This window comes from Bos grunniens, chromosome 16 (genome assembly GCF_055505025.1).
Source record: "Bos grunniens cultivar Pamir isolate PY7600 chromosome 16, Bosgru_T2T1.0, whole genome shotgun sequence".
NCBI classification, from domain to species: Eukaryota; Metazoa; Chordata; class Mammalia; order Artiodactyla; family Bovidae; genus Bos; species Bos grunniens.
The window spans coordinates 41,892,463-41,918,584 of record NC_141180.1 but is presented as its reverse complement, the minus strand read 5'-3'; the positions used below and the strand labels follow the sequence as shown (position 1 = coordinate 41,918,584).

At 36.7% G+C, this 26,122-nt stretch overlaps 1 protein-coding gene across 26 annotated transcripts; it reads right to left on the bottom strand.

Moving 5' to 3' along the window:
• Positions 1–427: 427 nt before the first annotated feature.
• On the bottom strand, positions 428–26,122 carry VAMP4 (vesicle associated membrane protein 4). 26 transcript variants are annotated; one of them, XR_015143478.1, is made up of 8 exons: positions 25,967–26,122; positions 23,087–23,203; positions 17,452–17,498; positions 13,574–13,624; positions 7,967–8,067; positions 6,616–6,751; positions 3,315–3,366; positions 428–1,042 (listed from the first exon to the last, which is right to left on the bottom strand). XR_015143478.1 is itself a non-coding variant. In XM_086344670.1 (8 exons), exons 2-8 carry the CDS (start codon positions 23,150–23,152, stop codon positions 1,014–1,016), a joined length of 426 nt encoding a protein of 141 aa, XP_086200796.1. In that variant the 5' UTR covers positions 23,153–23,203; positions 25,967–26,122; the 3' UTR covers positions 428–1,013. The 26 variants fall into 26 exon arrangements, 20 of the variants coding, with proteins under 20 accessions (XP_086200796.1, XP_086200811.1, XP_086200801.1 ...); XR_015143482.1 differs by having other exon boundaries at positions 8,013–8,067; XR_015143481.1 differs by having other exon boundaries at positions 13,574–13,621.

The window sequence follows — 26,122 nt, the reverse complement described above, 5'->3', positions numbered from 1 at the left end:
ACTTCTTATACTCATTATTATTTACTAATTTCACATTTGATTGTATGTATAATATGCATTTCCCAGGAGATAATCAGGGAATGCAAAAATCAAAAATCCTAAGCAGGTGATTTTGCTACTTTTAGCATTTCTGGTAAAATAGCTAGTTGAAGTTAAAGAAGAAAGCTACTAATAAACAGAAAATTATAGGGACAAGTTACCTGTGGATTTCATTTACTCACATTAGGACTGGTCCTCCTTATTGGAGGCTAACTGAAAACAGACTGGACCATGACTTTTAGCTGTATGTTCGGCATTTTCAAATACTCCAATGACGCTCTCCAATAATTTTATTACCTCCAGTTTATGACGCCATACTATGCTTTTCACACTTTAAATTTCCCATTTCCATAATCCAAATGTCAAAAAATCACTACACATTCCCTTATACAATCAAAAATAGGTTTACTGGAATGTTTTTAGTTATAGCTGAAGGCAGCAACATTTACAACATTTAGCTTTTGTTACACCTATAAACATGTGAACATTGCTTACAAAGCAATTGTTAATATGAGAGGAATCTTGCAAATATCGATGGAATGGTTATACACATCTTTCAGCATGATAATTTGGTACTCTGCAGAGGCTCCCTGACCACCAGCTTGATCTCTACCTCAATGCACCAAATTCAAGTCCTTATGCCATTAAAATAACAGTATGAAATATCCTTATCAGTGTTTAACTATATATACAATAGTGAATTGGCAAGTATCTAGTTTCAAATTAGACCCTTGGAATATGGCAAAATCAAGGCTGGTTATCTTTGCCTCAAACATAATTATTAAAAGCAACATTTTGTTGGAAGGGAGGAAGATAATTGGACATTCTCAATGCTCCAATTTGAAGTGATACTTGCCTCATAATTTCTTGAAAAAGAAGCTGTGAAAGTTATATACATGGGTTTCATTTAAATTATGCAGCAACCTTTTATTATTATTGTCCCAGATTTTGTTTAATGAAGATCTGTCATCAAATCAAGTACGGTATTTCACAACTATAAGAACTGCAAGAGACAAAAATGGAAAAGAAACATCAAAATCAGATTCATACATTACGTGATAAACAATATTCCTAAACGTAGTTTTCATTGTGAAAAGAGGTAACGGGGACAATTTTAATCTGAAATGATAGATAACACATGGGAATGGAGGAGCAAAAATGAGACAACCTAAATGTCTAATATTAGCATTTTGATCAAATAGATTAACACAAAATCATAGTATAAAGAGGCTAAAATATTTTTTAAATATTTAATAACACGGGAAAATTTAGAAAATATTTATTAGAAAGTATACATATAATCTTAGTTTTTGAAAAACATGTTTATATATTATTAATAGGAAAAGACTTGAAGTATATACAATAGTTATATTAATAGTAGCTATCTCTGTGTGCTAAGCGAATAGCTGGATTTTATTTTCTTCTTTATGCCATTCAACATACCACTGGTTGATTCTTGGTAATGGCAGTAGTTATTTTCTATAAAGTCACCACAAACACTGAGAGAGTGGATACTGAACCACTGCTCTGAGGGCGAACATAGGCTTAAATTCCTACCAGCCTCTGGCTACAAGGTTTTTGACAACCAGTCAGTACATAACCTTGTTTTATAAGTTTCTGGGTAGACACACCTTATTTACTACAGTGTTGACTCATTAGCCCTGAACTCATGGCCAACAGGAGTTGGCCTGAACTCATGCCTGAACGAAGCTTATCTAACACACGTTTCCTCCACAAGGCTTACAGCCTTGTACTCAGCAACACTAGATGGCACAGAGCACCGGTACACCTGAAACGTTTGAAACAGCAAAACCATTAACGAGATTGACAGAAATGTGAGCAATGTGGCACTGAACAGACTCTGAAGGACACCTGTTTACTTCATGAGGTGGGACTGAGGCAGAGCATGACATTAGACATTAGCTGGAATATGCACATCAACAGATCCAAAGTTTTCACCTTTCTGACTGCATCTGCCAATGACTCCAAAAGCACTGGGGTGAATGATCAATGCTAACCAGTAGATGAATTCACAAACACAGAATCCACAAATAATGAGGACTGACTCTGAAACAAAACTTTTTTTTTTCTGTTTAAAAGTAGTATCACCATGGAATTTTTCAAATGGTTATTCTGAGATACTGTCCAGATCTTTATAAAATCCCTGTAAACACAGAACAAGAATCTTGGGAGAAAAGGAGATATTAAAAATGATCTGACCAGAAAAGGACAAATATATGATATAAATTGTATGTGGAATCTAAAAACTAATACAAGTGAATCTACATACAAAACAGAACCAGACTTACAGTCATAGAAAACAAACTTCTGGTTACCAAAGGGGGAAGGGAGAGGGAAGGGAGGGGGAAAGGATAGATTAGGAAATGAGATTAACAGATACAAACTACTATAAATAAAATAGATAAGCAACAAGGACCTACTATTCAGCATAGGGACCTATGTTTAATATCTTGTAATAACCTACAGTGGAAAATAATCTGAAAAAATATATAACTGAATCACTTTGTGATACACCTGAAATTAACACAACAATGTAAACCAACTATACTAAAAAAAATTTTTTTTAATGATCTGACTTTAAAAAGGATATTAAAGGGGAAAAAAGGAAGGGCAAGAGTTATGCTTCAATGATGGAAATGAAGCTCAAATCCAAAACAAAAATTATCATCTAGAGAATTTATCTAGATTTTCTTTAAACACAGTATTATGAAATGAGCTGCCATACCTAAAAGTTAATAATAAATAGAAAATGAGTGTTATGGTCTTGAGTGTAACAGTAGCCATATATGGCCTCAAACAAATCATGCAGCCCTGTCATTCTTGTTGAGAATCTGATGTAAGATAAGACTCTCACTATAAAAACGTACATATGGGGACTTCCCTGGTGGTCCAGTGGCTAAGACTCTGTGCTCCCAATGCAGGGGACCCAGGTTCGTTCCCTGGTCAAGGAACTAGACCCACTTGCTGAAACTAAGAGTTTCCATGCTGCAACTAAGACCTGGTACAGCCAAAACAAATAAATATTTATTAAAAAAAAAAAACCTGTACGTATGCATACTCATGTAAAATTTTATATACAATTTATATGCATTTTCAGAGTTACAGATTCTAGGTTAAGAGCTCCTGTCTGGGCCATAAACCATTACTCAACCCTGACATCAATCATGCTAGGTCAACTGAAAATAAATTAAAAAGGAAAATTTTAAAAACTTCAAATGATACTCCTCTAAATTAATAATCCAGTAAATACTTACTGATAATCACTAACAAAAGGATAACAGCAACCAAAGCCATGATGGCTTTTATCTACAACACAAAAAACAGAAAAGATTAATGTTTCACGTCTTTATAATAGAGAGTATCTGTCATTCTATTTACCACATTACACTAACTCATCAACAGACAATCTCCTTTATGAAAGGTTTCCAAATTTTTTTTTCATATAAACTTGACTATTTGCATCTTTCTGTAATAATCAGAGTTCCCCAAATTTGAGGGGTTATGCTTGTGTAGATTTTACTGTTCAAGGCTACAGAGTAAACAGTAATAATCAAAGCCTTCATGGGCCTGGTCTTTTTGTCTCTGATTTCACACATATTTCTAATGTAAGGCTAGGAAAAGAATAATCTTTTAGCAACTCTGTCCAAAAATGTCAGGATTCTATGAATACCATTGGCATCCAATACAGATGGTTCAATATACATAGTATAAAGCAGCATTTCTTATACAAATTATTCTCAAAGTATTAATATATTAGAATTCTGTTAGTTTGCGCTCCCCTTGTTTTCTTAGCATTTTTATCTCCATTTTGAGAAATATAATTTAAACTTTTTATGAATAAACCTTATTTAATAAATAACTTGTCTAAGAGCATTCTGTGTGTCAGTTTTACAGATAGGAGAAACCTTAAGATTAGTCCTTAGCTACTTAATATTTTAGGTCCACATCATCTCTCTCTATAAAATTGTCACATTCCTCATCTAATCCTAAAATGCATTTATAAATCCTAAAATGCAATTATAAATTGATTTGATTTGAATTCAAATGAAAGTGTTATCATCAACAATTTTCACAGATAATTGATAAAAGATGGTTCATTCAGAAAAAAGGTACCCAGTTGTTATAAACACATGAAACATTCCAGTGGATATCACAAATAGCAACTAGAAGCAGCTAATGAAATGTTTCTAAGATAAAAATACTGCTGACGTTTTAGTGGCATTATATTCATGACAAGAACACAGTGACCAAGAGAATACACAGAAGCTTTGGTTATCGTATGATAACCAAAAAATGTAGACACAGACTCAGATCAAATGAATATAGGTACATTTTCAATAGGTGTCTGGGTCCACATTACACTATAAAGTACTTTAGTGATGAAAGTGATCCAGAGAATATATGGAAGCTTTGCATTTTTTTTAAACCTGAAAACATTTCTAAAGTAATTTTGAATTTTACAATAGCTTTTCAAATTTACCAAAAATACATACTAATTTACCCTATTAATTTGTGCTAGGTTTAACATTTAGAAGATTTAAATGGAAATATTAATAACAATTTAAAAACACCTAAATAAACAGTTTCTAACACTGGCCAGGAAATGTTTACAACCAAAAATGACAGTATTCACGCATGTCAAAAGTGCACTTCTTCCAAACGACATGGACAAAAATCTGTTTCTCATTAAACATGTTTACTTATTTATGTTAGAAGTCAGGTTTATTGAGAGATTCTTTACATACAATAAAACTCACCCTTTTAAAGTTCATTTTCATGCATTTTGACATCTAGTTGTCAATCGCAGTTGAACGTAAGACACTTCATCACTCAGAAAGTGCCCTCATACCCTGCTGTAGTCAATCTCTACTCATCGACCCTTAGCCAGTGGCAACCTCTAATCTCTTTTCCATTTCTACAGCCCTTTTCTTAGTCCTTCCTAAATAATAATTATGAAGTTAAACCAGAAAATAGCAGTGATGTACAGACTATTAAAAAATATAAATTAAAAATATACTCTAATTTTTCCCCTTAAAAACATGCTATTTCTTTGATCTGTACCCCATAAAGTACAAAATGAAAATCTTTAGCTATGGCTAAAGAAAGCTACACAAAATGTACATTATCATTTTGTTAATGGCCACATGAATGAGTCACGTGTATGTACTGGAGAGGAGGTTAATGGCTCGTTGACCTTTTGTTCCACCAAACTAATTTCCAGAACAGAACATTTGTATAGAAATAGAAAATTTACTCATTAAAAAAAAACCCAGAAAATTTAAATTCTAGACAAGAGGAGCAATGAAATTTATATCTTCCCCTAAGTTCTATTTCTGAAAATAAGAGGATTCAACAGGTACACAGATAAAAAGAAGTAAATCTAACGAAACTCTTGGAAGAAATCCTTAGCATATGTCAACATCATGTTTTCAAAGTTATTCCTAAACTGGAAAATGAGAGACTTTAAAATGATACAAAGTATCAGGAGGAAAAAGATGAGATGTGCTCATATGAAATTTTCTATAAAATCTTAAGAGAAACATTTTTCTGCTTGATAAGCAGTCGCCATACTTGATTTAAGAAGTAAATTCATTTCCATAAAATGTTTTGCAGGAATATATCAGCATATAATGATTCCTAATTTTTTCCTTGTTAAAATGTTTTACTTCCTATTCCTCTTATCCAAGTAATAACCAGGCCAGACCTTGCCAAGCTTCTGAGATCAGGCAGATGGGTTCAGGGTCGTATGGCAGAAGACTCTCTAGAATAATGAGGGACAGTGGGATTTTTTTAGACCCCCCCCCCCATTTGCCATATGAATTTTGACACATTCAACTGCTTTTATTTTTTCCCTCCTTTCCAACAGAAAATTATACTTTTCTCTAGCTTGCATTCTATTTTTTAAACATCTGTATGTAATGGTATAGGTTGTTCCAAAAAGGTACTAATAATAAATTATAAGTTAATATTTCTTATAAGATAAGTCTGCTACTGCTGCTGCTAAGTCTCTTCAGTCGTGTCCGACTCCCATAGATGGCAGCCCACTAGGCTCCTCTGTCCCTGGGATTCTCTAGGCGAGAATACTGGAGTGGGTTGCCATTTCCTTCTCCAAAGCATGAAAGTGAAAAGTGAAAGTGAAGCCGCTCAGTTGTGCCCAACTCTTAGCGACCCCATGGACTGCAGCCCACCAGGCTTCTCCGTCCACGGGATTTTCCAGGCAAGAGTACTGGAGTGGGGTACCATTGCCTTCTCCAAGTTAAGTCTAGAGGAAGCTAAATTATTAATAAAATGTGGTTTACTCTCTATGAAGAAACCCATGAAAACATCCTTTCAGGCACTGCTTGATTCCTTTAGTTATTTCTAACCCCAAAGATATTAATTCGACAAATATTCAGAGTTCCACCGTGTCTCAGGCTCAGAATATATAATAATGAGCAAGAGAGTTGTAGCCCCTGTCCTTACAGAGCTTATAATCTAGAGGCCCTTTTTCCTTTATGTCTTTGACCACCACTGGATATGCTGACCAACCAATCCAACATCTTCTGATCTACTTACTTTGCATCCACGCCACCACATTTGCCTTCGAAGTTGTTTGGATCTGTTGCTAAAAGCAGTTGCATTATCCGATAAGCTTTCTATATCACATAGAGGATGGAGAGAAGGATTAAACGACATAACAGGATTCTTTTATCTAGTCACACAAAGACAAGAAAATATTAATTTCTACTTCTGCAAATTTATTCCCCTTTAAGCATGAAAACAACATCTTTCCTTTCCTCCACCCACAAACTCTGGCATTCTGTATTCTTAAAAAAAAAAGAATGCAGGTCAGTTTGCTCAACCCACTTTTATGATAAGAACGAGAGAAGTCTTCTAGGGCCTCAGTGCTTTCAATAAACTTATGAATTCTGTTAGAAAATACTCTTTAAAAACTCAAATACTTGGCACAACTACAGAAAAAATCTACAAGTTGGAGAAGGCTAGATTCTTAGATGATATCAAAAGTGATTCTGAAGCAAAACAGTACGAATTTTAAAAATGGTTAAATAATTTTTTTTGTTAAACAAGTCTGTCAAGGATTAATCAGATAGTCATTCAGCCATTCATCATTTAAACAATATATGAGTACCTAATAAGTGCCAGGAACTGTTATAAGAACAGAGACTAACATCTGTCAGTAAAGAAAGGTTTCTAAGTTACCAGACAAAGCGTGAGATAAAAAAGCTGGATAAGTTTGAACAGAAGTGATCAGACCTATTTTCCATGAGATCAGGAGAGATGCAAAGTACATCAACAAAACAGGACAAAAGAAAATACTCTAATTCTTCAATAATGAATTTTTAATTTTTCCATTCGCAATCAATCAATTAAAGCAATAATGCAACAATAAGATGTTTCAAAGTAAAGGGAGCTAATATATACAACTTAACAATGAAGTTTCAAACAACTCAATTGAAAAACGGACAGAAGACCTAAGTAGAAATCTGACTTGTGGTTGCCTAGGGTGGGCAGTGGGTGGAAGGCAGTAGGAAAGGATGGATTGGGAGTTTTGAGATTAGCAGATGCAAAACATTATATATAAGATGAATAAACAACAAGGTCCTAGTGTGTAGCACAGGGAACTATAATCAATATCCTGGAATAAACCATAATGCAAAAGAATATGAAACAGTATATATATTTGTGTGTATATATAAATGCTATACAGTAGAAATTAACACATAAATCAACTACACTTGAATAAAATAATTTTTTTAAAAAGTAAAGGAAGCTAAAGTTAAAACATTAAAACCATAAATACCATTTTTCCTAAGACAAGATTCCTAAACTTTGGCTAGAAAAATGGGAGAAGTACACTATCAAAATACAGATTAAGAATTTCAAGAAATATATGAGGTATCTGTACCTGATTTGTCCTGTAGTTCATCTAGTCTCTCCCCTCTTTCTATTACCTTTGTAATATTTTCTTGCATGACATCAATGACTTCATCCACCTGATTCTGAACACTAGTTTAAAAAAAAAGATTAAAAAATAATGTATTCTTGAGAATTTTACAATTTTTGAAAATTTCATTAGACACTGTAGAAAATAACAAGTTCTCAGAATCATTCAAGTCTAAAGTTTTTAAGTTTAAGGCTTGTGGCAACATTCCTCCCATTTGTGGGCTTGAGTACTCACGAAATTAAAAGACAACATAATATAAATAAAAGTAATATTTAACTTAAAGATAGTTTATTCTTAGTCCGGTTTCTACAAATTAAATGCATTGTCAGAAAGCTCAGTAACTGCCTATTTGGTTCATTTTTATAGCCCCAGTACCTGTTACACTGCTTGGGACAGAGTATGCACTTAAGACTTATCAGTTCAATAAGTGAACAATTTGGGTATAAGTCCTGCCAAGCACATCCAGCTACTTGAGAAAGAGATATAAGGCAGTGAACGTCGAGGTCTGCATTGAACTATAATGGAAGCAGAGCTATTGTTCATCAAGGACCAATCTTGAAATTTCTAGGTAGTTATCTTCCATCAGATGCAAGAGACAATAGCCTAAATAAGGCGCAGCAGGGTGGAAATGGACAAAATGTACGGCAGCTCCTACCCATGATCAGATTATATCTATTCTTTATATCAATATACCTACACCACATGTGATTTTAAAACAAAACCAACGTAACTGAAGGAATCATTATGTCCTAGAATCCCTATAAGCAAAAGACTCCATGGATATAGACAGATTAATTGGAATAGAACTCATAAAATTCCGGATTAATTCTTACTAGATGATCACAAACCTAGGGGCATTATCTCAACAGTATGACATATATGTAATCTCCATGGCTAATGGAAACTACCCAACATTTAATTTTTCTATCAAGTGACAAATAAATTACTGTTATGCTCTCCTTCAGATAGTACTATCCACTGGTATAACCTTCTTAATCCAGCTACCGTATAACTTTCATCCAATACATTCAATACAATACACATTCAATTAGGGTAACGGAAAACGTCATGACTGTGCTTCTACATTTCAAGAGATTTTCATGCCAGAACACTATTTTTATAGAAAAAAATTTATATACTTATTTACTTTAATAAAAAGGATTTTTTTAAAGTAAAAACATGTTTCCCCATGATCTTTTACATTTCACAGCAATCACAATACTTTGATTTCTATTTGTATTTTATGTTGGTCTTATCTTCACTATTAGACCATAAATGCAGTAAAAACAGAAATTGTCACACTCACTCATCTGTTTCCCAGGTCATGCGAAATGTGCCTGGTAGAAAATAGGCATTCAACAAATATTTTCTGATCTGAATTATGTACTTCATTTATTCAAAACTACTTACGAAGGAATTATGCTGTTCATTGTGGACACTCATGTGAATGTTTTGAACCTGATCCTCAGCAAGATCACAGTCTAGTGGGGAACACTGGTAGCTAGGATTATACTACCATATGTTAAGTGCTATAATGGAAGGAAGTCCATGGTAGCTGTCATGCAGCCTAGATCAGTCCAGCCTGGACCAGAGATGCCATCCACATCCTGGTGCTAAGTTTTAAGGGGTTAAGAGTGAATTGGGCATAGTTAGAAAAAGGTGATGGATGGTGGGAAATTTCTAGGCTAAAGGAATAAGAGGAGGGGATATTTCAGGAACCAATGATTAACTGGATATGGGTGAAGGAGTTAGGGCAAGAAAAGGGTAGAGAACTTCTAGATTTATAAACTGAGCAACTGAGTAGATATAGATGATGGTCACTAACTGGAAAAGAAAATTAAGGACTCAAAGGAAAAGCAAGTTTTTGAAGGAAGGGGTGGAGATTTATCTCATTTCCAGTTAAAGAGTCATGCAGTAGAAGAAAGGACACAAGAGAGAACCTACCCTGGAAAATATAAAGGTACTCAGAGAGAAGACATTTTAACATTGTTTTTAATCCTCCTTCGAGTCTGACAGCACTTGAGCTCCTGAAATGTCTCTAATTATCACTATAGGGAAGCTGCATGGTGTAGTGTAGAGAGACCAGGCTCTGGATGCAAACAGATCTGGGTTTGCAATTCAGTGTCATCACTTACTATGTATGTGGCTTTGCAAGTCATTTTGCAAGCCTCTTTGAGCCTCACATTTTCTCGCCTTTAAAATGAAGATGATAATCTTTCCCTTATGAGAATTATATGTGACAGTGTTTTTAAAACACTTAGCATGGTTCCTAATGTTTAGTGTGTGTTTAATGTCAGTGTTCTTCCATTAAGAAAACAAAAAAGGTCATGCTCTGCTACATACACTCATCCCTTATTTTATAAAGAAAAAATTTATTTGCACAGTTAACACCCCATCTTGTGGCCTCTTAAGGTACTGTTGACAAAAGAAGTTTAAAAGGTCTGTTGTATTTTTGCAGTTTTATATTTTTGCTGTTCATCATGGAATATTCCTTGAGGACCTTATAAAATTAAAACTGGTTAGACCAAGGCTATATATAGTTAGGAGATTTCCTACCCATGGAAAAGAATGTCTACAATTCACGAGAGTAGCATTTATAATGCTATAATTTAAAAGCAAAGGAAACATTCTAAAGAGAATCATAAATTTTTATATAGGCATGTGAATATTTAAGATCTTTCCCAAAAATCTTCCCTAAGAAGTGACACTGGTATACTAAAAAACCCATTAAAAGGACCTACTGTATAGCACAAGGAACTATATGCAGTATCTTATAATTTATAGTGGAAAAGAATATGAAAAAGAATATATATACTTTTTCAGATTCTTTATATATGTATGTATATATAACTGAATCACTCTGCTGTATACCTGAAACTAAACACTGTAAAACAATTATACTTCAATAAAGGAAAAAAAGGGACACTGGGCCTGTTTTGTGAAATTAATGTTATCAGTATGTCAATCAAATTTGAACAAAGCAACAATGCTGCTGACCCACACCTTGTATGGAAATGTTACATATTAAGTGGTAATAATACACCTTAAAGAAACTCACCAGTGCTAGCAATTTTAGTTACTATTCATAAACAAATGCCAGGTATTTGTCCTTGGGCAAGTGGTGTGGCATGTTATGCTCCACGATTTTGGGCCATTTTGCACGATTTTGGGCCATTTTGGACACACGTTTGAGTCATACTCTGGTTAGATAAGTATTCATGGGGTTGTACCAATAAGGTTTAAATTGTATGTTTTGATGACTGATCACCTTCTAAGTAAATCTGATAAACCTTCAGCTCTAGAGTAAGAACTCAACCGTCCCTTACTGTTCTAAAATTCTGTGATCAAAGTTATTGTGATAATTTACTATGCACATATCCATATTCACATATATGTGTGCTTGGCACTTACTAACATAGACATAGTCTGCAATGCCTATTATGTACAACCAACACTGGTTTAGGAGTTCAGCTGGAAAGTCATATTGAGAAGATTCACTGGGTCATACTCAGTACCAGGCTCAGTCTGGGGAAAGATGTCAGACAGGAAATGAAACATATTGGCAGGGAAAAAACAATGTGTCATCTGTGGAGTCCTCCTCTCCAATGGCAGGTGAGGCGTATATATGTGGGTGGACAGAGAAGTCACTCCAGCTCAAAGGAGGAAAACCTCTCTGTGATGGCATCCTTGCAACCTTGAATATGCTGTGGTACTTCCAGAATACGAGAGGGTGAGTGACTTGTGAGGCCATCTCTTACTCACCTCTCCATCTCTCTCTGGAGACTGTCATGAGTCTGATGACACATGAAGCTTTCTGCAGGATATATCTGCAGACTATAAACCTCTATAAACCTGGGCTAGAACTTGCTCCTTTGTAACAGGGTATCTCACAACTCAGACTGCAGCCTCCTATAATCATTTTTGGTGTATAGGACAAGAACCCAGGGAACTGGTACCTTTGGCTACTCCTCCTTTGACAATCTATGTGAGTGATAAACTGTCTGGACCTAAGTGGCTCATTGTATCTTGACTGTCGAAACAGACCCTTGAAGCAGCAGAGACTCTCTTCCGCTGGCCTCAAAGGAGCAAGCACTGTGGGTTCTACACCTGCAAGGAAGTGAATCCTACCAACAACTACCTGAACTTGGTCAGCAGCTTCAGATGAAATCAAAGCCTGGGTGATGCCCTGATTTCAGCCTTGTGAGACCCTGCACAGAGGGCCCACCTAAGCAGTGACTGAACCCCTGACCCATGGAAAATGTGGGTTGATGAATGTTGTTTCAGGCTGCTAGGTTCAGGGTAACTTGTTATGCAGCAAGAAAAGATGAAAACATCCCATTTAGTATACTAATTCGTTGGTACCTTGACTGTGTATTTCAGAATCCATTAACTAGGATTTGGCTAAGTGTGGGCCTATTTCTTCATTCCAACAGCTATGTGACTAAAACTCAAGTATCTCATCAATAACTTGACACTACATTATAGCATACTTTTCACTATGTGCCATCTACATCCAGACTTAGGGGAGCAACTACCCCTCTTTAGATCTTGAACCTGGGCCATTCAGTTTATCTTCCAGTTTATCTTTTATAGTGTGGTAATTTTCCAGGGCTATTTCACTTCTCCAGTTATTCCTTCTCCTTTCTTGTCTGGACTCATATACTTCTTAAATACATTCACTATAGCATTACCCACCATCTACCACCAATAATATATACAGAAAAGCTTTAAACTGAAAATTAATGAGCCATAAACTTAGATCAGGGCTTCCCTGGTGTCTTAGTGGTAAAGAATTCACCTGCCAATGCAGGAGACATGGGTTCTATCGCTGATCTGGAAAGATCCCACATGCCTTGGAGCAACTAAGCCTATGCACCTCGAGAGAAGCCACCATGATGAGAAACCTGCACACCAAACTAGTAGCCCCCGCTCGCCACAACTAGAGAAAAGTCCACGGAGCAACAAAGACCCAGCACAAACAAAAATACATAAATAAAATCATTAAAAAAATCCTTAGATCAATAAATGGGTTAGGATAAGTAATAGGTATGAATAAATTCTGGAAGTATATAAAAAAGATACTGTACTTCAGAAAACTAAATCTATTATGTTGCTTTTATTTTCATGCTGAAAATGGGAATCATGTTATAGATTTAAAACCAAAATAGACCTTGAGATTATGCTAAGTAAATGAATCTGATATACAGTAATAAAAATCAACAACCAGGAACTGCATTTCCTTAGCTATAATTAAGAGGTAGCTCTGTGGGAAAAAAAAAAAAAGACTGGGTTTTTACAACCTAGAATATTAGTTTACTTCAAGGATTAGCAAATTTTTTCTGTAAAAGATAAGACAGAATAGTTTTTAGATTTTGTGGATCATAAAGTCTCTTGTCACTACTACTGAAATCTGTCATTATAGTTTGAAAGCAACTAAGATAACAGGAATGACTGTGTCAATAAAACTTCATAAAAACTAGATTTGGCCCATAGGTTGTAGTCTGCCAACCCCTGGTCCAGGTACAAATATGATAATCATTTAAACAAATAAGTATCTCACAAACTTACTGCTTAATTTTATCATTTCTAGGTCCAAATCTTGGTCCAGATGGTCCTCTTCTGAAAAAAAAAAAAAAACCAACCCAAGAGACACCAAATACAATTAATAAGGAGAGCATTAAAACAAACACCAAAGCAGAAAATACACACATACACATTGAATTCTAAATATGGATCATTCATCATAAGGAACCAGATTTTACTAGTATTGATAGAACTTAACGATATATAATCATATCTGTATTTGACTGGTACTTAGTACAGGCTGTCACAACCCAATTCTTCTGAATGTTATCAGTTTCAATATAATTCTTAGTTATACACAGATATTCTAATCATTAAGCTTTGAAATACCACAACAACCAAAGTGCTAGGGATTATAAATAACTTTATGATCAACTATAAAATCTGCCTGCAATGCAGAAGATCCCGGTTTCATTCTTGGATCAGGAAGATCCCCTGGAGAAGGGATAGGCTACCTACTCCAGTATTCTTGGGTTTCCCTGGTGACTCAGACAGTAAAGAATCTGCCTGCAATGTGGGAGACTTGGGTTCAATTTCTGGGTGGGGATGATCCCCTGGAGGAGGGCATGGCAACCCACTCCAGTATTTTTGCCTGGGGAATCCCCATGGACAGAGGAGCCTGGTGGGCTACAGTCCATAAGGTTGCACAGAGTTGGACAAGACTAAGCAACTAAGCACATAGAACACTGTAAGTCCAATTACCTTGAATTTAGGCTCTAATGAAATGCTAATTTTCAGGGATGACTATAGAGAAAAATCCATTCAAAACACTGTTTTTTAAAGCATGTTTTCTGATTACTCATCTTAAACTTAGCAACATAACTAAAGGGAAATGGAGTCTATGAAAATATTAACATTTCTCAAATTATCTCTCCATTATAGTCAAGTATTGTATCATTTAAATATATCCATTTTAGTATGCTGGAAATAAAAATTTTTGGATATTTTAAGTAATTTTCCTTCTTCTGATGATAGAAAACAAGGTATAAACCACAAAACTCAAAGAATAGGTTCTGACCAATTAAACATTCAGTTCAGTTCAGTTCAGTCACAAGTCGTGTCTGACTCTTTGCCACCCCATGAACCGCAGCACACCAGGGCTCCCTGTCCATCACCAACTCCTGGAGTTCACTCAAACTCATGTCCATCGAGTTGGTGATGCCATCCAACCATCTCATCCTCTGTCGTCCCCTTCTCCTCCTGCCCCCAATCCCTCCCAGCATCAGGGTCTTTTCCAATGAGTCAACTCTTCGCATGAGGTGACCAAAGTATTGGAGTTTCAGCTTCAGCATCAGTCCTTCCAATGAACACCTAGGGCTGATCTCCTTTAGGATGGATTGGTTGGATCTCCTTGCAGTCCAAGGGACCCTCAAGAGTCTTCTCCAGCACCACAGTTCAAAAGCATTAATTCTTCGGCGCTCAGCTTTCTTCACAGTCCAACTCTCACATCCATACATGACCACTGGAAAAACCATAGCCTTGACTAGACGGACCTTTGATGGCAAAGTAATATCTCTGCTTTTCAATATGCTATCTAGGTTAATTTACCATTTTCCCCTACTCCCAGCCATTGGCAACCTCCATCCTACTTTGCGTCTCTGAATCTGACTACTCTAGGTGTCTCAGATAAGAAGAATCATGTAAAATGTTTATGACCAGCTTCCTTCACTTAGCATAATGTCTTCAAGGTTCATTTATTTGTAGCGTGTTTCAGAATTTCCTTTTTAAGACTCAGTAATATTCCATTGTGTGTACATACCATATTTTATCCATCTATCCATTGACAGACACTTGGGTTACTTATACCTTTTGGCAATTATGAATAATCCTGCTATGAAAGTAGTGTTGAATAATCTTTAAAAATTATTTCGGAATTTTATTGCTTTGTCTCCCTTTCAATACACAGACAGAACCACAGTGTATGGGAGTTGATTTTGAATAAGTGTGCCGGTTTTGTCATCAGGCCCTTTGGAAGTTGTACAGCATTATTTGGGAGTAAATCTCCAGTGTACAGAGTTGGCCTGAAAAGTTTGTTTCTTGCTTACATTCAGGTATTCACTTATTTGGCCAAAGCATCTGACCTTCTTTTCAATAATGAGTCCTTTGTTCACAGGTAGCTATTGCTGTAGTCTAAGGCTTCTCATTTTAATTGGCACTGTTAGCAATTAGCTTTGTGACACTGGAAATTTTGTTACGTATAGGAAACATTCTTCCCACTTCATCTGACCTTCCTGCCAAAAATGATACTATTTCCTCTTATTGGATTTGCTTTCCATCCTGTAGGCTCTTTTTGTGATTGCCTCATGGCTGTCAATTACTTTCATAAAGTATTTTTTATTTGGGGGGAAAAAGGCTTTACAAAAAACTCCACAACATTATAGCAGAGGGAGGTAAATGCTTCCTCCCAGGCTTACTCTGCTACATCAACCTTCAGAGAAAACTCCTGCAACAATATGTCATCCTTCCTGTCTTTGCAATTAAAACTTAGGCCCTTTCTAATTATAACTGCAAAGGATGGATCAAGTTAATTGATTCTGACAGAGCATCAGGGCAATTCAATGGGGAAAAGATAATCTTTTTATCAAATGGTGGTGGCACAAATAGCCATACGCTGGTCCCCCTGGTCCCCCCTAAAATTATCCTTCACCTTTACCTAAACCATACGTAAAAAATTAATGTACTACAGATTATAGACCTAAATGTAAAAGCCAAAATGTTAAAACTTCTGGAAGAAATCAAAGAAGAAAATCTTAGAATCTTTGGGTTTGGCAAAGATTTCTTAAGCAAAAACAATAAAAGAAAAAATTTAATAAACTGACTAAAACTCTGCTCTTCAAAAGATATTTATGAAAATAAAAAGACTAAAAAAAGAAAAGAAAAAAATTAAGTTACAGACTAGGGGTAAATATTTGTAAAAACATTTATCTGATAAAGAACTTGTAAAACATATTTTAAAAAAAGCTCCTACACCTTAATAAGACAAACTTAGAATTGGGCAAAAGATTTTAACACATATATCATGAAAGAAAACATGAGAACAGTAAACACACACAAAAGAAGTTGTTTAGCATAATCTGTAGTTAGGGAAACGCAAATAAAAACCATAACGGGATACCACTATACACCAACAAGAATGGCTAAAATTAAGACGGACCATACACAGTGGTGATGAGGCTTTGGAACAACCAGATCTCCCGTACAATGCTGGTGGGAACATAAAGTGGTACACACCACTTTGGGAAATAGCTGTAAACATATACCAGCCATTAAAACATAAACTTAATGTTATGTATGTTAAGTAAACATAGTTACCATCTTAAGTATTTACCCAAGAGAAATGAAAGCATAAGTCCACATAAAACCTGTACACAAATGTTTACAGCAGTTTTATTTATAATAGCTAAAAACTAGAAACACCCCAAATATCCATCAATAAGTGAATGGGTAAATGTTCATACAATGGACAACTACCCAAAAATAAAAAGAGACAAATTACTGATACATGGGCCAGCATGGGTGAAACTACTAATACATGTGACCGCAAGGGTGAATCTCAAAATAATTATGCAGAGTGAATGAAGCCAGTAAAAACAAAAGCATACTGTAGGATTCCACTTATCAAAAAAATCTAGACGATACAAGCTACAGTGATAGAAAGAAGACTAGTGGCTGCCAACGGACCGGAAAAGTGAAGAGGTTTGAGGAAACTTCTGAGGTGATGGCAATGTTCATTATTTGATTTTTCTGATGATTTCACAGGCATACAATGGATATGTCAAAATGCATATTGTATACTTTATATGTATTTTACTGTATGTCAGTTAGACCTCAATAAAGCTGTAAAACAAACAAAAATAACTTACAGAAAAAAGTCCTCTTCTTCATCTGAATCATCTTCTAAAAGATTTCTCTGTCAAAAAAAGAAAAAGACTTGAGTTTTCAGATTCCCAGGGGCTTACAAATTGTTAGGGACAGAGCAGTGAAACAAGTTCTATCCTGGTGAAATTTCTTAACTCCAAGCTTCCAGACAGAGGGAAGGGTAATTACATGTGCTTCACCAGAAGCTAAAAGATATAGAACCGCAGTGCGGACTTTCTAAGAAAATGCTTGTAACACAGAATCCTCTGACTGACCACAAGGTAGAGAGAGGTCACTGAAGCTGGAGTGGGAGTAAGGAATGCAGGCAATCAGGAAGGGAAGTCCTTTCTCCTCCCTCGGCCTTCCAGTCTCTATCTATTTACAGAACCTAAGAAGGAGTCAGGAGGCAAAGGAGAAATGTACTGCAGTTGCAGAGTCCAACTCCGGCATCAGAGAGAGGAGTATATAAGGTAGGTTTTAGAGCTCAGAGACAAGGCTTAACAACTGGCACCTAATAGCGACTCAGCCCATGAACAGCCCTCTACACATATTTGAACTTCCAAACAAAAACAACTTTATACTTTTACCTTATAAGATACAACTGTTTTTCTTAAAATGAGGAATGTCTCACCTTCTCCCCCAAAGGCGAAGATATAAAGTTCCAAAAGGAGGCTAAAGAAGAGCAAAAATGAAACCTTTTCAGCATACAAGACCTCCAACAGTATGTACCTTATAGGTAGAACAGTGCCTTCCCACAGATGTCGACATGCTAATCATGGAAACCTTGACTATGTTCCCTTGCATGGTAAAAGGGACTTTGCAGAAGCAATGAAACCAAGGATCCTGAGGTGGGAAGGTCAATATGGATTAATCATGTGAGTCCAGTCATCAGAGTGTTCTTAAAAAAGAGAGAGGCAGGGACTTCCCTGGTAGCTCAGTGGCCAATGCAGGAGACAAGGACTCGTTCCCTGGTCTGGGAGGATTCCACGTGCCCCTGAGCAACTAAGCCCATGTGTCACAATTACTGAACCCACGCTCTAGAGCCCATGAGCCCCAACTACTGAGCCCGCATGCTGCAACTACTGAAGCAAGTGTGTTCTAGAGCCTGTGCTCCTCAAAAAGAGGAGTCCCCACTTGCTGCAACTAGAGAAAGTTCACATGCAGCAATGAAGACTCAGCACAGCTAAAAACAAATAGATAAAAGTAAACAAACAAACTTTTTAAAAAAGAGACAGGGAGGCAGAAGTGAAAGAGGTGGGGGACACTGGAAGATGTTACACAGCTGGATTTAAAGATATAGGAAGGGGCATGAGCCACGCAGGGCAGGCAGCCTCTAAAAGCTGGGAAAAAGCAAGAAAACAGCCTCTTTCCTAGTCTCCTGAAGGAACACGGTCCTGTCAGTGCCTGGACTGTAGCCCAGTAAGATCCACTTTGGACTTCTGGTCACTAAAACTACAAGATAATAAGTTTGTGTTGCTTTAAATTTGTGGTAATTTGTTACAGCAGCCATAGGAAGCAAATACACCACCCATGTACCTTTTCTGAGAAAATTACCCAAGGAATTACACTGGCTAAGAAGAAAATTCAATCAGAACAAAGATCTTAAGATGGAGACTGATATACTCAGTAAGTCTAATCAAATGTGTGGTCAAACCGAAAGGGAAGATGATAATGTGATTATGAATTATAATGCACAGCTATTGAAAAAGAAAACATGTAATATAAAGAAAAACTTTAAAAGAATCTCAAACTTTTCTAACAAAACCCAAAAGCAGGAAGAGGAGAGTAAAGTGAGGAAGTAAGCAAAGTGACATGCTCATCTTGGTGGGGAGAGAAGTGGAGGAAGGGGGAAGAGGCCTAGAATGAAAAGTAGTCCAGAGGGGCCCAGTTCTCAGCATGTTGACAGAAAACACAAATTTAAACATTATTGCTAACATGTCTGGGTTTCCCATGTGGTGCTATTGGTACAGAGCCTGCCAATGCAGGAGAGATGGGTTCAATCCCTGGGATGGGAAGATCCCCTAGAGAAGGAAATGGCAACCCACTTCAGTATTCTTGCCTGGAAAAGTCCATGGACAGAGGAGCCTGGTGGGCTACAGTCCACGGGGTTGCAAAGAGTTGGATACAACTGAAGCAACATAGCACACACACATGTTAACATGTAAAGTTAGTAAAAGAGAAGGAAAAAGGGAGAAAGGGAAGAAATTTTTTAACTATCTAGTGGTCTTGAGCATAGGGGAAAAGTAAGGAAAAATAATCATCTTAGCAAAAGAAGTTAGGGAAACTTGGGAAAACCTAAGAAATATAATGAAGGACTTCCCTGGTGGTCCAGTGGTTAAGAATCTGCCTGCTAATGTAGGGGACGCAGGTTCGATCTCTGGTCCAAGTTAGATCCCACACACTGTGGCGCAACTAAGTCCACGCACCTCAAGGAGAAGCCCTTGCTTCTTGAAGAGAAAGCCCATGTGCCACAACAAAGAAACCATGAGTTCAACAAAGACCCAGTATAGCCAAAAAATAAATAAATAAAGATAATATCATGAATGTCATTATCTCTATATATTATTATAAATAATACACAATGAGCAAGAAAAATGAAAAGAGGATTGCTCAATATTCATTTAACAAATATGTTTGAGCATCTTCTGTGTACCAGGCACTGTTCTAAGGACCAAGCACCAGCTTAGAACAAGACAGATAAGGTCTGAGCTCTTACAGAAAAACATCTGATGATGATAAAAGTTATGCAGAGAATTAAAACAGTGATGGGATAAAAAGTGACAGGGTGACTAAATGAGATTAGGCTGTCAAGGAAAATCATTCTCAAAAGGTGAAATTTAGGCTGAGATCCAAACAATATTAAAGAGCCAACCAGAGATTAAGATGAAGCGCATTCACTGCCAGCAGAGGAACCAGCTAGTGCAGAAAATGTCCAAATAAATTAGTTATCACAATAAACATGAACGGTCTGAATGCTCCTGTTAAAAGTAAAAACTATATGTGAAGTTCAAAAAAATTCCAGCCAGTATCTGTTTATAAGAAATTGACCTAAAATAAATGTCAAATAAAGAATGGAAAAAAGAGAGAGATGGAGAAGATATACTAGCAAATTCCAACAAAAAGTAACAGGCTGGGAAAGAAATTTGCAACATACTTTCAGACTAAAGGGTCTGATATCTCTATTAAATAAAGATCTCTGACAAAAAGACACAAGACAGAAAAATCATCAAAGGAGAGAGACAATTCCTAACAGAAAAGAAATGGCCAATGACCACATGAAAAGATGTTCAAAGTTAATAATATTTAGGAAGATACATTAGTGACTTCTTTTAACAAATATTTCTAGAATGCTATTGTAGCTAATAAGCAACAATCATTACATTCATAACACAGCTTATTTGCCCCCTATACTAAAGATACAGTGTTTATTATAGTTGCCGAATGAGAAACACAATGAAAACCAATGTTTTTACACTTATCCACTGAACAAACACAAGTGCTAAGTATACATTATCACAAAAAGGGTTACGTAATACAACAAGATATCATTTCACACCCACTAGGCAGATAACGCAAGTGTTGGTGAGGAGAGAGTGGTGTTGAGGAGAAATGCAGAGAAATTAGAACTCTTACACATTTCTGGGTGGGAATGTAAAAACTGTGCAGCCATTCTGGAAAACAGTTTGGCAGTTCTTCAAAAGGCTGCACACAGAGTTACTATAGTACCAAGTAATTCTACTCCTAGATATTTACCCAAGAGAAATGAAAATATACGTAATAAAAAGAAAACAAAACTTGTACGTGAACGTTCATAGCAACAGTATTCTTCATAATGGCCAAAAAAATATAAATAAGCCCCAATGTTCATTAACTGATGAATGAATAAAATGTGGGACATTCATATACTGGAATATTATTCAGCAATAAAAAAGAATGAAGAACTGATACATACTGCAACATGGATGAACTTTGATAACATCATGCTAGGAAGCCATTTACAAAAGACAACATAGTGTATGCTCCCATCTGTATAAAACGTCCAGAATAGACAAAGCTATAGATCTATGGTTGCCTAGGGTTGCAGGGATGAGGAGAACAGGGGTTGATTGCTAACAAGTACAGAGTTTCTTTTTGGAATGATGAAAGTTGACTGTGGTGATGATTACATAATTCTGTACTAAATATTAATTACTAAAATCCACTGAATTGTATACTTTTAATGAGTGAATTGTATGGCATGTGAATTATGTCTCAATAAAGCTATTATCAAAAAAGTATAATAGAAAAGAGGAACAAAAGTTAAAGTTTCATAAAAGTGATTTATAAATTCTTATAACCAGTTATCAAATGTCATGATCTGATAAACATTCAAAAGGAGGACTCTCTTTAAACAGCCAATTTTGTTCAATTCTGGTATCTAATATCCTATTTCTATAGCAAATTGTGGTAGTAGTCAACCAACAATGTAGAAAGGAAGTGCCATTCTTTGTAGTAGAACTGATTGAGACTGCATATCTTATACTGTTGAGTATATACATAAAGTTGATTTTAAAAGTTTACTAGCAATTTGTCTACTGGTGGATTCTACCCTCCTTCAAGCAAAACAAAAACAAAAACTGCAGAAAGAGAATAAAGGGATGACAAATGATTCCTATACTATACTTCAAGATACCTCTATATCATAACATGCTGGACAGAAGCTCTTGGTGTGAAAAAGGAGTGTGTAAAATGAAGTCAAGTAGACTATCAGCTCTACAGAGGAGAGACCATGCCCTCCAGTTTTTAGCACAATGCCCAGCATATAATGGATAGCAATATTTATCTGTTGCATGAATCAGCAAATAAAGGAATGGCAGAAAGACAGGAAGTGAGGAAGGGCTTCAGGTGGATGAATGAAAAACAACAGCTCTAATTCCTTCCCTCAATAAATCCTTATTGATTACTTATTCTAAAAGAAAGCTATCTACAATATTCATATCAATGTTGTCTTCCAAAATGCTGCATAATTTTTAGATTTTTACAATTCTGCATAGAATATTCCAAAATAAACAAGAAATTGACCATTATATAAAAGCTACTCTGGCTCTGAGGCAACTGCAGGACCAGAATTCTTTATCTGCAATTCCAAAATCTAAGAAGTTTTGAAAACCAAGAGATTTTGTAAGTTTTGGAGTCAAAACTCACTTCAAGGAAAAGCTGACCTGAATTAATGTTTGCTAATTTATTTATATACTTAGAATAACCAGACATTTCACTGAGAAACATTAGTATGTTTGGAGGTGCTGCTCTAGACTCCCTCAAAAGGCTCTTGTAAAATGTGCACTAACTACCTTTGTAAAATCTGAAAAATTCTGAGGAACTCCAACCACGTTTGGCTCCAGAGTCCAAAAGAAGATATTGTGTATTTATATGAAATTCCCCTCTAAAGACTAGAAAGAAGCTGGGAACAAAATGTGGTCACTAATAGAAACAGAATTTGGCTGAGTCCCAATCTAAGTAACATATACTTTTTAATGTTTACTGTGAATAAAACATACAGGATTCAAATATAGCCATTAACATTAGATTTTTCTAAAATTATTTACAAAAGAAAACAAATTTTGAATCTTTCCTTTTTAAAGATTAAGATTCTGAACTTACCCTTTCACTTTTCACAGAACCTGTGACATCATCATCATTTAGGTGGCGCTTGAACTTGGGAGGCATCTTTTTTAATGAGGTACTCTTCTACTTCCCAGCAGGATAAATCTTTACCACCTTAAAGAGAAAATAAATTTCATCAGATGTGAAACTTTGGGGTGCAAGCTAAAGTAGTAAAAACAGCACACAAGACCCGATGTGATGGGGCCCCCTCCACTTCTCTGACTTCAACTGCTCTCTCTCACAGGGTCTCCACACCTCCTCCATGTGAGGACTCAGTACACAAAAAATAGTTAAAACCCTGAGAAAAATGGAGGTAACTTTTAGAGAACATGTGCAGAAAATCAGTGATAGACAGCATTTTTATAAAATGAAACAGAAGACTCCACAGGAGAGGAGGGAAAAACAGGAGGCTGTCCCCTTGCAAGTGAGACATCAAATGCTTCAAGATTTTAATTTGGAGTGAGAAGACAGAAAACACTTCAAATTCTCTCACTCACTTTTAGTGAGTTGCATCAACAATGATTCCATTTCCTCATCTGTAAAATAGTGATTTCAAGGCTTCTGCATGGAGTTGGGATGGTCATATCAGATTAATACATACATGCAAAAACATTCTGTAAATTATAATGCCCTGTTCCAGTGCATAACACCAGGTGTTCCAAGGAAAGGGATATGTTTGCTAAGTGCTGGGTTAAACAAAGTCAGGTTTTCTGTTTGCTACAGAAGATCTGTTTTTAAAATGCTTATTTGCATTGAGTTTTTTCAGGAACATGCTTGAATATGCAACATATTCAAAATTTTCTTGAGGAAAAGCTGACATATGCAAACAGAAGTTTTCAGTATCTTGGACAAGAAGATGGATGAATAACGAGAATAGTTAAGGTGTACTGAATATTTTACTCTGTGTTAGGCACTGTGCTCAGTAACTTACACACATTTTTTAATTCTTTACAACACTTCTTTGAAGTAAGCACCAAGAAATCAAGAGAAAACTAAGGCTTGGTAAAAGATAAGTAACAGCATTAGTCACTCTACTGATTGAAATAGCAGAAACACAGGCCTAAATTATTAATAACTGTGCATGATCAATTTTAGTATTTATTCAATAAGTTGTCTATCAGGTTACACAATTCTGTTCTATAAAGACCGTTTCCCTGTAACAACCCAGCAGCCCTCTTTCCCTTTGCAAACAACAACCTCTAAGATCTTTAAGCATAATTAGACATCAGTATGGTGGTTAATCATTCACTTAAAAAAGAAAAAAACAAGCCCAGAGTCCAGTTTCATAAACCAGATAAAGTAAAATTTTAAGGTGACTTCCCATCCAAACAAATTGATATAAACTTTTCTTTGATAAGAAATAATTTTCCAAACCAGAAACGTAATCACTTGTAACAAAAACCAAGTACTTGCTACCTAAGTAACAGCTCTAGAGTTCTTCATTCTACAATATTTCTGTCACGTACACCCGGCATCTGACCCATTTTATTCCTCATACTTCGATTTCTGAATAATTCATTCATGCAGAAATGTTACAGAAAGTATGGAGAAACAGATGACAAAAGAAGCAACCAAGGACTTGAGCTTTTAATTACACCTGCATTTTATTTATATTTTAAACCCTACAAAAGGGCTGCTTCAACATCCAAAAACAAATAGCAGGCAGACTTACATAACATCTTTGTGAAACGTACAGTAAAACTACAAGTTTAACGATGAGCAAACCCAAATTCAGGGCCCATAATCCAAGAATCAGCTTCATGAAGGCAAGAAATCAGCGACTGACAAACATAAAAGCCATCAACAAGGCAGCAGGCAGATTATTAACTGCACTTGATGAACGATAGGGCAAATGATGATATTTGCACCAGACGACTAGTAGAAATAAACCATGCTCAGAAATTAGACTTATATATATTCTCCCTAGATCTCTCCTGCCCAAAATACATATAAATTCAGGTGTTTGTGTCTAGGTATATATGTAAACAACAGAACCTTCAGTGATGTATTTCAATATCACCAATACATTTTTATAATGTCACATCACCATAAGCATCTTATGTCATCATCATACGTTCACAATTTCCTGTATTTTTTGAAGAGGCAGTACGTAATATACTTCTAACCTGTTGTTTAGTAAATGTTGGCTTCTTTTTTGCTTTACGCAAACAACAAGCACACCAAAACGCCTAGTATTTCATTTTAGAAAAAGCTTGAAATCTGTATAGAGGGTTCCCTTTTCCCAGCCTCCGTTCCCTTTCTGATTCCTCAACTCTCATCAGCAATGTTGGTTGGTACAGTTTCACGGAAATGAGTGACTTGGATGGACACAGCCTGAAGATGTTCTTCACAAAAGCTGTCAAAGTGTTAATGATTCACCTTACCCTTCCGGTCATTATAAACGCAACGGGATTGGCGCGCTCTCTCCCCAGTCATTGAATAAAGAAACAAATCTATCCCTCCAGCAAGCAGCCCCGTTCACCCGCCCCCGCCTCAGTCGCACCAGGTCACGTCCCCCGCCATCTGCTCCTGACTCTAGTCCTTTTTACCCCAAGATACGCACTCACATTCCGGGCTGCCTCCCAACTCTTCTCCAGGCTTCCCTATCCCCGCCGCTGTTGTCCTCCCATCTCCCCACAGCACCCTACAATTTCTATTCTTCTCCCCCTTAACCGCCCCTCATTGCACACCCAGGTCCTGATCGTTCTTCCTCAGGGTAACCCGCCCCTCCGACCCCAGCCTTTTCCCACTCGGCGACCCCCGAGGCCAGCCCCTCAGCCCGACGCGGACGTTGGGGGCGGCGGGGCACGGACGTCGTCTCCGTTTCCTTCCTCCGCACATCCGCCCCTCCCGTCGGGCCCAGGAGGACGGCCGTACCTGACTCTCCCTGGGAGCTCCCGGCAACTCTCCCGGGCGGGCGGCGCTGGACGGGCGGGGGAAGGAGTGGGAATCGGAAGAAGAGAGCGGGGAGGGGGAGACAGTGGGCGCGGACCCGGCGTCGGCCGCTTAGCCGCAGCTGCGCCCCCGCTCATC

What these genes read in the sequence shown, in the direction of transcription:
- VAMP4 (XM_086344670.1), bottom strand. Translation starts at nt 23,152, where the DNA reads ATGCCTCCCAAGTTCAAGCGCCACCTAAATGATGATGATGTCACAGGT. An exon ending in GAAGAAGAGGACTTTTTTCT is followed by an intron (nt 13,625 to 17,451) that starts GTAAGTTATTTT and finishes TTTTTTTTTCAG; the next exon opens with AAGAGGACCATCTGGACCAA. An exon ending in AGAAATGATAAAATTAAGCA is followed by an intron (nt 8,068 to 13,573) that starts GTAAGTTTGTGA and finishes TTTTTAAACTAG; the next exon opens with TGTTCAGAATCAGGTGGATG.